At 44.8% G+C, this 14,200-nt stretch overlaps 1 protein-coding gene across 1 annotated transcript; it reads right to left on the bottom strand.

Moving 5' to 3' along the window:
- Positions 1–441: 441 nt before the first annotated feature.
- Positions 442–2,600, bottom strand: LOC123189098 (ethylene-responsive transcription factor ERF113). The gene is made up of 2 exons (XM_044601427.1): positions 2,003–2,600; positions 442–1,572 (listed from the first exon to the last, which is right to left on the bottom strand). The coding sequence occupies exons 1-2, from the start codon at positions 2,142–2,144 to the stop codon at positions 959–961; spliced, it is 756 nt and encodes a 251-aa protein (XP_044457362.1). The 5' UTR covers positions 2,145–2,600; the 3' UTR covers positions 442–958.
- Between the last annotated feature and the right edge of the window lie 11,600 nt (positions 2,601–14,200).

Below are 14,200 nucleotides of genomic sequence, written 5' to 3'. Positions count from 1 at the left end.
GAAGATATGCACGTGTCAGACGCATGTTCGTGTCATTATCACCATCATATAGATGCATGGTAGTTTACTCGCAAAAAAAGAAGATGCATGATAGTGCTAGCATCTGGTGATTAAAGCAAGCGATGACTTCAGCAAACTTGGTTAGTAATTAGTACCAGTACTCATGGATGTGCACTTAATACAAAATGCCCTTCACAATATATTCTAGATTATATTCTCGTTACGGTTCTCTCCATTTTATTTCTTATGAAAGTATATCCTCATACCTTGAGTTTGAAAAATGATGCATGTACATACCTGCAAGAACTCTATGGCACATGAATGCATGGTTGATATAGTTACACTTGACAAAGACGTAGCTATATGTCATATTAGCTGGCAAATTGAAAGAACAAATGCTCAATGCAAGATGTTATAAAAGAATAATCAGCACACACAAAGTCAGAATTTTAGGTTAATTGTCAGAAATTTGAGAAGGTTCCCCTTTTTTTCTATGAGTTCAATTTTGCAAACAATGTTCCTAAAGTCATCTGATATTTAACTATTTGACTTGAGTTTTGTGTCTACAATCCAAAGGTATTGGTACTGAATGGATGTACTTTCATCTAAGACTTATGTACAGTTCATAAAAGAGAAGAGAAATGATAAACAATTAAGCAAGGAACAAGGTCTCCCTCTGTTCTATGTTAGTTGTCACTAATTTAGTACAACTAGTACCAAGCTAGTTAAGAGTCACCCATTACCCACAAAAAAAACACCCATTATTAAAGTAAAAATAAACAAAACAATAGCTTTAGATAAACAAATTTGGGGATCAGAAGAAGGAAAGAAATGTTCACCAGCAAAATTAATTGACCAACACTTACCCACATTATTGCATGATGAATGCATGCGTATTCCTCATCTACTGCTAAGACATGTCCCGATGGATCGCAAGCACCTTCGATCCACTGATCTCTCACGGGTCTTTATTATTTTTGTGCTCCCCAGTGTACGGCCATGCAGCACCTGGCGACGATGCCGTGGTCGTGGACGATGAGGTGGACGGCCCCGTTGTGCCTGAGCTCGATATTGCCGCCGCGGGAGACGCTGGGCTCACTCGGATGAGCTGCTGTGTCGAGAAGTCGAGTATGTGCGGCGACGACGAGGACATCGACGGGGGCGACATGGCGCCAAACGGCAGGTTGACAGCGCCCCCGGCACTGCCAGCGCCCTGCAACAGCTGTGCATACCGCATGAGGTCAGGGTACGGCACCACGGTCTGGTGCGGCGGTGGCCGCATTGCCGGCGCCCCCACGGTGGCGGGGTAGTGTTGTTGTTGCTGCAATCTGTCGGGAATGCCGCGCGTGACGACGAAGCCGAGGTCGGTGCGTCCCTGGACGCGCTCGGGGAAGTTGAGCTTGGCCTTGGTGCCCTTGAAGCGCAGCGCCGCTTCGTCGTAGGCGATGGCGGCGTCCTCAGCCGTGTCAAAGGTGCCGAGCCATACACGAGCCGCTTTCTTGGGGTCCCGGATCTCCGCCGCCCACTTTCCCCATGGCCGCTGCCTCACCCCTCTGTAGTGCCGCTTCCTCCCTGCAGCCACATCCCCCAGATGAACACAATTGATAATTAATTTGTGGTTTCGTCAGAGCTAACGTAATACACTTATACACGTACGTATGCGCATAAAATATTCGTGCAGGATTGAATAAGGCGAGGAGTTGAATTTAAGCACTTCGCTGGTAGCGTATCTTCGTGCACGAAACAGGCAAAATTATTGTACTTCTCTCCAGAGTTTATACAGCAATTTTACCACTAAATTAAGCTCGCCACATATTAGGATGAAGAAGACAAGGAAATTAGTAGTTATATCGACGTGTTTGGATGATTCAAAGTTTCCAAATGGCTGCGATTCATCTAGCAGAAGGCGCGCGTGCTATGCTCTCGCCATCCGACGTGCACACGGACAAAAGAAGACTACGTTTGGATACATCGATGGATGCTAGCAGCTATTGTTGATTACCTTGTTCCTCAGCGATGGCCGCGGCAGCCGCCGCATCGTGCTGATGCTGCTGTTCTCCTGAGACAGCGGCGGATCCGGCGGGGTAGTAGGCTTGTTGCTGTTCCGGTGTGGCGCGGATGACGTGGGACAGAGCGGAGACCATGGCGGTGGCGTCGTGGTCGGCGCGCGCCGAGTAGTAGTACTGCGCGTACGCCTCCGGTGACGGGGAAGGGTCGGCCACATCTGCTCCCGAGCTTCCGCCGGCGCTGGCAGCTCCTTGCTGCTGCAGAGCGCGCGCGATGAGGGGGTGATACGGCTGCTCCTCCACCTGCTCGTGCTTGGCTGCTGACGGCGGCGGTGGCGGCTGTTCCTCCTCCTCGTCGGCGGGTAGGGGCCTCTTCCCATGCCTCCGGGGATCCACCTTAGTTGATCGACCTGTCGACCTGCCGCCGCTTCTTTCTCTTTCGTCGCGCCGGGGATCGAGATCGAGCTATGGCTGTTGCTTTGGACTTTGGTGCCTAGGCGCGGACAACGTACTGATAAGAACGCGGAGGGAGAGAGAGGAGACGAGCTCTTCTGAACGCCTTTAATGATAGCTAGGGGAAGTGATAGAAGGAGAAGTCTGTTGTTACTCGGCAGAGGCGCGCAGTGTCCCAGTTCTAGCACCTTTGGCTGAGCACTTTGTACGGAGTATTTCGGTATTGCCATTAAATTTCTTAGTGCAAAATATGTACTGTACAAAATTTCAGCATTTTGGAGTCTGGACAAGAAGTAATATATCTTTTACACTCTAAACAGACAAATTATTACAATATGATGATGTATGAATAACATTGCGCGTTCATTCAATGGAGATAATACCAAATTTACTATGTGACACGTGTGTAAGAAATCAAAAAATATTCGAAAAAGAGATAATACCAATTTTTTTGCACTAAATACTCAAATTATTACACTTTTATATGACATATTTTAGATCTGTATGAACTAATCTCAACGCCAAGTCACTCAACATTTGGTATTCTCGGGTACCACTCCAGGTCAAGATATTTGGTTGGCTTATATTCTCATTCCGTGAGAAGATAAACTCCAAGGCCTACTCGTTACACCAGAACATTGCTCATGACTCCACGTGCCCCGCATGCGCCGCCGTTGTTAAAGGCACATCTCATACATTCTTACACTGCCCCGTGCCACTATCATCTGGGGAATGTTATGTTACTCAGCTTGATTTCTTCCTTGCGAGCAGCGACCCAACCCTAAGGGACGATGGACCGTCTTCTTGACCCTCATCTCTGATATGCCCGAGGCCAGCCCCACCCAGGGAAGCTCTACTTGGGCTTCCTCCGCTGCCGGAGTATCGAGACGCAATCCATCGCTCATTTCTTCCACGCTCATTGCCTTTCCAAGGTTTTTTGGCGCCTGAAAGCAATGTCGTTGGAAATGAACAAAGACTCGGGTTGAACACATAATAAATAATGCAACAACATAGAGCGTAAATATCGATAGCTTATTCAGATCCTGTTGGGATTGGCTGGGCTTCACGACACATCTACCTGATTACCATCGGCGTATTACAGGCGGGGATGGAGGTGGAGGAAAATCAATGATTGCCTATATTGGCATCAACGTGTTGTCTGTGCTAACACTGGTGCAATTCCGCATCTTCTTGTGGCTCTAGGCCTATAAATTTGTCACATTTCTTTGCGATATGGTGATGAGTGATATTTTTCGCTCATCACACAATTGTTTAAAACAGATAATCCCTTATATTCTCACTAATGACTAATGAATGCGAGAGATTGAGAAATGCTTTGTTTAATGTGTTTCTGGGGGGAAAGGGCCTAAACATGGAATAAAATCATCCCAAACAAGGAAATACGAAGTTTGGTGGAAGAGGCAAGTCAATTGGAGGCGGACTTGTCTCAACAGAGTGCAAGACGCCGCATGGTACAAGCTAGCATCAGCACCAGATGGTCCACCTGACCAACTTCTATAAAGGGTTCACCAGAATACCAACAGAGAGAGCACCATTCGCGAACGGAGAACTAGAACTAATCTTCCACTCCTAGCCGCCATTTCCCATCTCATATAATAACCACCACCACCATCATCACCACAATCATTCTCTCCAATTAGTCATACTTGTAATCGGTGTATCATATCCGACAACTATTGTAAGGCATGTTATCAATCAACCATTCATCTTTATGTCGTCTTCAGTGAATTCATCTTGCGATTTGATCGCCATGTGTGAGTAATTCGATAAGGACATGGGTAGAGGCAAGGTATCTCAACCCTATATATTAGCTCAAGGGATCATCGGAATGACTTTCTGTATTTGATATTATTTGTATGTGTTAGACTGCAACGATGTTTTCTCTTGTCTTCCTCTCGTTCTAAGGCCCTACATGTACCCAAGATCCTGTAGGTTGATCAAGGAGAAGGTAAAGAGCGAGGAGGATGTAGAACGATATCCCGAATAATAGTGAGAGAAGGGGTTAGTGTGGTAGCGGAGAACTATTCCTTGCAGACGAATGAGGTGTAGTCAATAAACACTCGATGCTTTTGTATGAATGTTTATTCATAATAATCAAAGTAACCCCAAGTGATGGTAAGGGTTGTTTGTTGGACAACTGACTCTTGATTGAGGAAGCACACCGGTCAAGTCATACTTTGGACACACCCCCCACATCCTCTCGGTTGTCTTCCAGAGCTATGTGTATTATCAAGATGACATCACACACACAAATATAAGGTTGAGAGTAAGACCTGATACCCATGCCTGTTTTTCGTACTAGTGTTTACACCCAAAAAGTTGTTAAAAGTCCAGTTGAAAAACTAAAATTTAATTCATTAGAAATAAATTGCCATAGCCTTGTTGTAGTGCACATCCCCTCATGGGTTTGATAACTCAATGTCACTCCTTAGGAAAAAGGCCCGAGGACCTTCTGCTAACCAAACTAGATCTCAAAGGACACCAACCACCTTTCCTGGTCGCGTTGTTGGGGAGGAATTGTGTCACTAGTCACTGCATTTAGTTTTCCTTGAAGTATTTATTTCAGTTTTTGTTCTTGTCTTTATTTTTTTTCTAGTTATGTTACCGAAACCCCCAAAAAATTACCATGGCGTGAAAACTTGGAGACTTTCTTGCTCCCAATGAAAACTTTATGTGTGCACCAATCACACTACCTGATGTTGCTGCCAAACAATATGAAGTGCCACTTAGTCACAATGGTTCACGAAGACCAATTTGGAGGCGCTCATAAGAGGATGCCGGCATGCACTTAAACAATTTTACCGAGTTGTGTGATATGACACGTATTTAGGATTATGAGCGGGCGCTTTGAAGTTGCATCTATTTCCTTTCTCCTAGAGAGGAAAAGAAAACAAATGTTTTCTAGCATTGCCTAGAGGAACTATAGCTTCATGGACTGCGTGTTGTAGAAAAATTTTATCTAAGTTTTTCCCTGATGCAAAACTTATGAAACTTCGATCGAGATCACTGGTTTTATGTAGGAATATCGCAAGCCACTAGTGATTGCATGGGATTGCACAAAGGGGGCTATAAAAAAGTGCCCCAACCATGGATGGAAGAATGATTAATTCTTCATATATTTCATAATTCTCTTAATCCCATGTCGGAAATTTTTCTTGATACAACCACAAGAGGAATTATAATGGAAATGCCTATTTATGAGGCCTAGAAATTACTTGATGATATGCAAGAAAACCATGCCCAATGGCATATGGAAAGGTTTGCCACAAGAAAGGTCAATGCTATCTCCGGAGAGAAAAACAAAGAGCTGACCACAATGACCAATGAACTCATCAATAACATAAGAGGTAAAGAAGAGGAAAATGATAACGATATTACTGAAGTTGATGTTAATGAATTTAACTTTAATGCTCACAACAATTATAATCCAAACTGGAAAAATCGGTCTGCTCCTAAGCCATCGTATCCAACTAATAACAAAGAACCTAATAATTTTGGAACGAGCAATGGTAATAGAAATTCTTTGGATGAAACTCTTAAAACTTTTATCACTGCAAAACCAAGCAAAATAAAAATGTTTATCAATATTCTGAAGAATCATGATAACTTAGTTGTAGCATGGAGACACACACCGTGAAAATTGCAGAGAGCCAAATAGTGATTCTATCCAAGTTTGTTAGAAAGCTGGAAGCTAATCTGGTTGAGAGTGTCAAGATGATGTGAAGTAGCAAAGAATCTTCAGAGGAACTCGATAATAGCCATATACCCGAACCATCATATTTTATTACAAACTTCATGAATATGTTGACACTAAAGCATCTGCTACCTGACGATGTCCCGGCTAGGGGGGCTCTCACTACGTCGGATCCTAACTTGGCGGGCCAGGCCGAGGAACCCTTGTCAATTCTAGAGTGGGCCACATCGGGCGGCCCATGACACATAAATGGAAGGATCCAGAAGACTTGGCGTGTACTCCAAGAAGCTTTATTTGTAGAAGATTCAATTTCCTCGTAGGTAACTGACTAGGATATTGTAACCCTAGGATCCCCATCTATATAAACCGAGGGCTAAGGCTCACACAAAGGACACACTACCCCAGACACAACCCAATGGAAGAAAACACGACATTTAGAAACAACACCCATTTGATGTGGAGGATGTATACAGATCTACAAGACACATACCTCGAAGAACCAGTGGAAGTGCGCGCTCCATGGAGGATGCACAGTGGAGCCCATGGAACTAAAAAAATAGTGTAACACCCTCGATGCGACTATAGCTCCCACGTGTCGAGGCACGACTTAGAGACATAATCGCATTGAAGGCATATGTCGCAAGTGAGTTAATCTTCACACAACCCATGTAACACATAAGGGAAAGAGATACATAGTTGGCTTACAATCGCCACTTCACGCAAATACATGAATAAAGCATTACATCATACAAATACAATCAAGGTCCGACTACGGAACCAAAATAAAAGAATAACCCCAAATGCGACGAAGGTCCCCGATCGACCCCAACTGGGATCCACTACTGATCAACTGGAAACGGAACAACACAAAGGACAAGATCTTCATTGAGCTCCTCCTGAGCTTGGTTGCGTCATCTACACGGACTCATCGGCACCTGCAAGCTGGTTTTGGAAGTATCTGTGAGCCATGGGGACTCAGCAATCTCGCACCCTCGCGATCAAGACTATTTAAGCTTATGGGTAAGGTAAAGGTATGAGGTGGAGCTGCAGCAAGCGACTAGCATATATGCTGGCTAACATACGCAAATGAGAGCAAGAAGAGAAGGCAAAGCACAATCGATAAAAGTATGATCAAGAAGTGATCCTAAAACAACCTACGTCAAGCATAACTCCAACAACCGTGTTCACTTCCCGGACTCCGCCGGAAAGAGACCATCACGGTTACACACGCGGTTGATTCATTTTAATTAGGGTCGACTTTAGGTTTTCTACAACCGGACTTTAACAAATTCCCATCTGCCCATAACCGCAGGCACGGCTTTCGAAAGTTCAAATCCCTGCAGGGGTGTCCCAACTTAGCCCATGACAAGCTCTCACGGTCAACGAAGGAATAGACCTCCTCCCGAGACATTCCGATCAGACTCGGTATCCCGGTACAACAAGACATTTCGACAGGGTAAAACTAAACCAGCAACACCGCCCGAATGTGCCGACAAATCCCGATAGGAGCTGCACATATCTCTTTCTCAGGGCACACTCAGATTGTCTTAGGTACGGGTAGGCCAGCCCAGAGTTGCCCCTGGTGGTCACCGGCAGCTGACAGGTTGGACCAACACTCAGAGGAGCACTGGCCCGGGGGGGTAAAATAATGATGACCCTTGAGTCTGCGGAACCCAAGGGAAAGAAAAGGCTAGGAGGCAAATGGTAAAACCAATGTTGGGCATTGCGGGAAGAGCTTTACTTAAGATGAACTGTCAAGGGGTTTCCAAAATAACCCAACCGCGTAAGGAACGCAAAATCCGGGAACATAACACCGATATGACGGAAACTAGGGCGGCAAGAGTGGAACAAAACACCAGGCATAAGGCCGAGCCTTCCACCCTTTACCAAGTATATAGATGCATTAATTAAATAAGATATATAGTGATATCCCAACAAGTAAACATGTTCCAACAAGGAACAACATCTCCATGTTCCAACAAGGAACAAACTTCAATCTTCACCTGCAACTAACAACGCTATAAGAGGGGCTGAGCAAAGCGGTAACATAGCCAATCAATGGTTTGCTAGGACAAGGTGGGTTAGAGGCTTGGTTCAACAATCTGGGAGGCATGATAAGCAAGTGGTAGGTATCGCAGCATAGGCATAGCAAAAAAGCGAGCAACTAGCAAGCAAAGATAGAAGTGATTTCAAGGGTATGATCATCTTGCCTGAAATCCCGCAAGGAAGAAGAATGAGTCCATGAAGAAGACAAAACGGACATAGTCGAACGGGTCCTCACAAACGCGATGTTACCGGAACCAACCCAAAGAAGCAACACCGGAAAAGAAGCACACAACATAGTAAACAACCACCACAACAACATGGCATGATGCACAACAAGTATGATGCATGTTCGGTTTAATGAGTCATGGCATGGCAAAGTGCACAAACAACCCTACAAATTAAGTGGAGCTCAATATGCAACTCCGTTGCATATTGGCGAAACACCACGTGACTTATTTAGTTCGATCTTGTTTATGTACTCAGCAATATCAAATGTTGTTAAGCAAGTCAAGAGGTGAAAACATAACAAAACTATACCATCTAAACAATTTAAATGGGGCCAGATATAACAAACAACAAATCAGGTAAATCCCCATATGCAATTATCAATTTGGTGCAACAACAATTTTAAACATTTAAATGTTATTATCATGATGCGAATGACATGTGCAAGTTTTATGCAGTATTTATGAAAATGTTGACATGATAAGATATGAGGCATTTGTCATCGTGGCGAAAACTAAAGGGGTGCCACGGCAACGACAACGGAAATGGTGTCACGGCAACATTCCGGTTCCGGTAACTCGATTGAGATACCGATGCAAAGGAGAAGTGTGCGGATGCATGCAAAAGATGGTGGGGCGCTCTCGGATTCCGGGCGTCCCACGAGTTGGCGACAAGGAAATGGGTGACAAATTGGACATGGTGCAAACATGAGCATCTCAAACATCGCAAGCATTCATTCATGGATGTTGTCTCGGGGTTATACCTTTGAAGCATGCATTATTGGAACGGGTCGAGTTCGGTGGTAGGGGTACACGTGTCGAAGGGGAAGTAGTTGTTCACGGGTCATCGTGGGAAGTAGAGGAAGTAGTCGTTCAAGCGCCCGATGGTAATGGTACTCGGTCGTTTTGAAGAGGTACTTGGGGTCATTCGAACTTGCCGATCTCGTCATCTCGAAGGGGTACTTGACGTTCTTAGCGATTCCGAAGACGAGGTAGAGGTACACTTGTTGTAGGGGTACTTGTTGGATCCACGGCGATGGTAGAGGTACAAATGTTCTCGCGGTACTTGTTGGTCCAGTCTTGGTGTAGATGTACATCGCAAACGTAGTGGTACTCGCGGACTTCGGCGCCGGTAGTCGTACACGGTTTGTAGGGGTACTTGGCATTTTTGTGTAGCCGAACTTGAGGGTCACCGACATTGTGGTACTTGGCGTCCATGGGTACTTGACAAAGACGAAACGGAACGCAATGGTTGTAGTAGTACATGGCGTCCAGGGGCCTCGTGGGTCATCCTATACTTTGGCGTTCGGTGCGGTGGTAGTCCGTGTGCCGTAAGTCGTTGTACTTGCCATGGTACTCCCTGGTGGCACCGAGGTGGTCTAGCAGCAGCAGCAAGGGCGTCGGGGAGGTGATGGCCGTGGTAGGACTGCTCGAGGTAGCTGCGGGCTGGTGAGGAGTTGGACGTCGATGGCCGGATGTGCGGCGATGTGGTGGAGCAAGGCAGGGGCTCCGGTCCACTGTTAGTTGCTGACGCCGGCAGCGCAAGTGAGGTAGGGAGATGACGCGGCGCTCTTGGGGTCCCCTGCCCGCGAGCACAGGGGTGCGTGGGGCTGGTCCTCGAGTAGAATGCCGGCGAGGAGGAAGGGCGCGAGGGAGATGGCTGCAGATCGACGGAACTTGGCGCCTCGATGAAAAGCAACAGCAGCGAGCGGCTCCAGGAGAGGGATTGCTCGGCAAAGGTCATGGAGGCAGGGTCGGCCGGAGCTTCGAGCTCGGCGTCCATGGCAGGACGACGAGGAGGCCGGAGGAGGAGGGCCATGGAGGAGGCGCAGGAGTCCTGCCAGCGAGGAGAAGCAGAGGCTTCAAGGCGGCGGAGGGCGCCGACAGAGGGACCTGGCGTGGGGGTCGAGCAGGGAGCGAGAGAGGAGGAGGCAGAGGAGATCGGGCGCTCTCCCTGGCGTCGATGTGTGGCGGCGGCACAGGAACGAGGGGGAGAGATGGGGATCGGGAGAGAGCGTGGCTGCGAGGCTAGGGTTATAGGCACGGCTGGGCCTGCGGGAGGCCTTGGGCCAAATGGGCCAGCGCGGATGGAGCCGGCTTGGCAGGTTGCAGCTGGGCTGGGAGGCCCAACCGGGCTCTTTTCTCTCCCATCTCCTTCCCTTTACAAAAACAAAGAAAATAAGAGAAGGAAAAAAAGAGAAGAGAAGGTTAGAGGAAGAATTTGGGCACGGGGATAATTTTCACAGACTCAGAAAAATGTTCACGGTCCGGGAAAATAGAAAAAGGTCAAGTTTGAAAGATTAAATTCAAATTCCTTTGAATTTAATTCAAAAGGTTTGAGCTAGGATAGGTTTTTCGAAGTGCCCAAAAATGTTGAGAAATTAGGTGGAGCTCCGGAAAATGATGAAAGGACATGTGGCAAAGTTAGAGGCCAGAGTTGAAATAATAAAAGGCTTTGGGATTTTTGCAAGTGTGTTAAGGTAATTCCACATAATGGGAATATAATTTATATAGCTCCCTAAAATATTGGGAGAATAAGTTTTAAAGAGTAATCACCATAGTGAATATCCCTCGATTTAAATGGACCAAAGATCCATGCAATTTATTTAGTTGAGTTAAGAAAAAAAATGACATGATGGCATGATGACATGATGCAATGCACATGATGCAAAGATGAAAGCGATGAACCAAACAAATCACACGACGAAAACCGGAAACCCTGGAAGGCATCTGAAGCTTCGGTCTTGGGGCGTTACAACACTCCACCACTATGAGAGGATCTCGTCCCGAGATCTAGAATGACACCGGGGGGAAAAGGAAGAGGAAGATAAGAGGTAAAACTAAGTTGCTTCTTTGACAAACGAGTGAAACCAAGGAACCTTGCGAGGTTGAACAAATTTGAGAAAGAACACAACGAAGGTGAATAAGGTCGAAAAAATTCCGATGGAAAAGAGGAACAAAGAACATTGGGAAAAACCTTGAGGTTGGAGGGCAAGATATATATTGAAACCACTCCGGTTAAGAAGTTAAGCAAGACTTGATAATATTAAAAGAACTTAAGCAAAAGGGTACAACACTCCGGTTAAATGGATAAGCATGAAAAGAGCACGATCCTGACAAAGCAAGAAGATGGGTTGGCGAGAGCAACATCACAATGCCTCCGGAACGAAGGGAAACAAGATCTTTGAGAGAGCACGTTTACAACAAATGCTAGAACGGAGTTGTTGAAAACCAACAACGAAAAGAATAAGCTTGATATGGTCTTATGGAATACATCTCAAATTATGAGGTGACAACCAGCCACTCACGGGAAAAGAATTGGATTGATATGAACGAGGAGACGAGAAACTAATATCACCGGGAGGATAAAAGAACTTGGGTCAATAATAAGCACCATAAAAGCAACAATCCTTAGAAAAAGCTTTAGGTGAAATATAACCCAAGATAACTCCAACGAAGAGGTTGATGGATTTAAAATACCTCATTCTTAACAACATGTGAAACAAGAAGCATGAACTCAAATTATCAAGAATGACGTAATACCACCTCCAATGATACGGAAGAAAAGAATTGCACTCCAGATTGCAAAATGAAGAATGCTTGAGCTCCTTAAAAGAATCTCGATGAAAACTTTGAGAAGGAATTAAATCCTTGATGAACCATCATGAAGAACCTTCATGAAGAACTCCGGTAACAAAAGAATAAAAAGATAGAGAAATTGAAACCACAAGGAGAATCCTTGCAATGATTAGATGAAGCTTTCCGACGAGATAGAGTGGAAACTTGGAACTCCGGAAAAAGATAAGATGAACAATTGAGATCAAGAATTTTGATGAGTCTCCGGAATAGGGAATTAATCATTTGGATGAAACAAGAATAAGAATTGCATTATGCTTAACCTTCACCAATTTAGATTGATGACAAGCAACGGGTTTGGCATACTACTTATTCTCGTAGAAAAGATTAAGAGACATATAACATCAGACTTGGGAAGGTATTGAACGAACCACCGGAAGGGTTGAAACAACGAATAAATTGATATGATAAGAAAGAAGAAGAAATCTTGAATGAACCACCGTAAGAATTGAAAATGAACGAATAAAAGATAACGAATCACCGGGAAGAATTTCCAGATGAACGAAGATGCTTGAGAGAAACTAGATACATGAGAACAAAGGGATCACGAACTGATTAAAGATCACTTGAACGAAGCACCGGTAAAATTGGAGAATGATAACTGAAAGCTGAGAATGAATAATCCCGAAATAATGGCCTTCGGAGAATCAAACTGAACAGACTCCTGAATTTGCACCGGATGGATAAAAGAATTGTCACGATCAAAATAATTATGAGAGGATGGCAACAAGCTAGAATCACGAATCTTGAAGAGAATGGAGCAACATATGGAGGAAAAATTCTTCTTCAGTCTTCAAGTGTTATGAAAGACGATGAGAGACACCACCATGAATTATTGAGACAGTCCGGAATGAAGAATGGAAAAGTTGAGCCAACGATGAAAAGAAATTGAAAGATCTTGGAGAAACACATCTGACTGATAAAAAAAAATCGTTCTTACGTCAAACTTCGAAAAGAATTTGAGAATAACTCCGGGAAAATAGAAGAGTCAGGTAAGATCCTGGGAAAAGACCTGTGGGTTAGGGCTCACTCAAAAGAAACACCATAGAACAATTCAAAAGAGAGAAAGCAACGGTTGAATTACATGGCTTGAATGAGATAACAATCTCGAAATAGGTTGAGCGGATCTTGGATGACAAGACTAGCCTTCTGAGATATCTTCAGCACTCCGGAACAATTGAACAGCGAGAGGTGAATGATTAAGATTGCACCGGCATGAGAAGGTATTTGAAACGAGGAAAAAGGATATGATCCACAAAGCTTGACTTGGTTCCACTGGAGAAGAAAAGAACGAAAGATGATGAACTTGAACCTCTATTAGAATCTTCATGAGAATCACCAGATAAGAACATTGACGAAAAAGAATGGAGAGACTTCACATCAATGAGATGATACTTGATGAAGAAATCTGAGTTCTCGAAGAAAAAGGGTGGGAGGGCGGAAAAACAAAGACAATTTGGGATGGATGAAACGAACACCGTAGAGAAAGCTGAGATTGAAACTTGCGGATGTTGAAATGTTCGGATCCACTTGAAGAGAAACACATCGGTGAAAATGATTGACAAGACAATCTTGATGATCAAGAAGGATCGGTATCCACATCGGAGTATGAGAACACCATTAGAGAAGGTATGGAATCAACATTTGACTTCGAAGCAACTCGAATACCACAACTGAAAACAAAACAAAGGATTGGCTTGCAGAATAAGCCGGACCAAACATATGATAGAGATTTCGTCCGAAGTTTTCGTGGTGGGGCCTACACGGGCTCGATTGTACAGCACCATCATGTACAAGGCAGTGCACATGACATACGAAGCGTCCCCGAGTCGGCATAGCCAAGGACTCTTTAAGACATAGCGAGACCACTGTAAAACCGACCGTGAATAGGCGGACCACTAGACGTCGAACCCCAATTTCGTATCATACATCTGTCGGAAATATATCCTAAACTCTCGAAATTTTCCGGTTATGCAATCAGGTGTTGGGGATACAGGGGAAGCATAATATCTCACCCAAAACTAGCAAATCCTACATCCAGCTGTATCCATCCTTCAACACATAACCAAGAAACCTTCGAAAATCGTCTACCTCAACCTTCGAAAAGCATCCGTTATACA

This window comes from Triticum aestivum, chromosome 2A, assembly GCF_018294505.1.
Source record: "Triticum aestivum cultivar Chinese Spring chromosome 2A, IWGSC CS RefSeq v2.1, whole genome shotgun sequence".
Lineage (NCBI taxonomy): Eukaryota > Viridiplantae > Streptophyta > Magnoliopsida > Poales > Poaceae > Triticum > Triticum aestivum.
Note: the sequence above shows the minus strand (reverse complement) of the source record. Positions and strands in the feature narration are given on the sequence as shown.

Coding starts and splice junctions, on each gene's coding strand:
- LOC123189098 (XM_044601427.1), bottom strand. CDS start 2,144: ATGGTCTCCGCTCTGTCCCACGTCATCCGCGCCACACCGGAACAGCAA. Junction 1,573..2,002: donor GGCCATCGCTGAGGAACAAG/GTAATCAACAAT, acceptor ATGTGGCTGCAG/GGAGGAAGCGGCACTACAGA.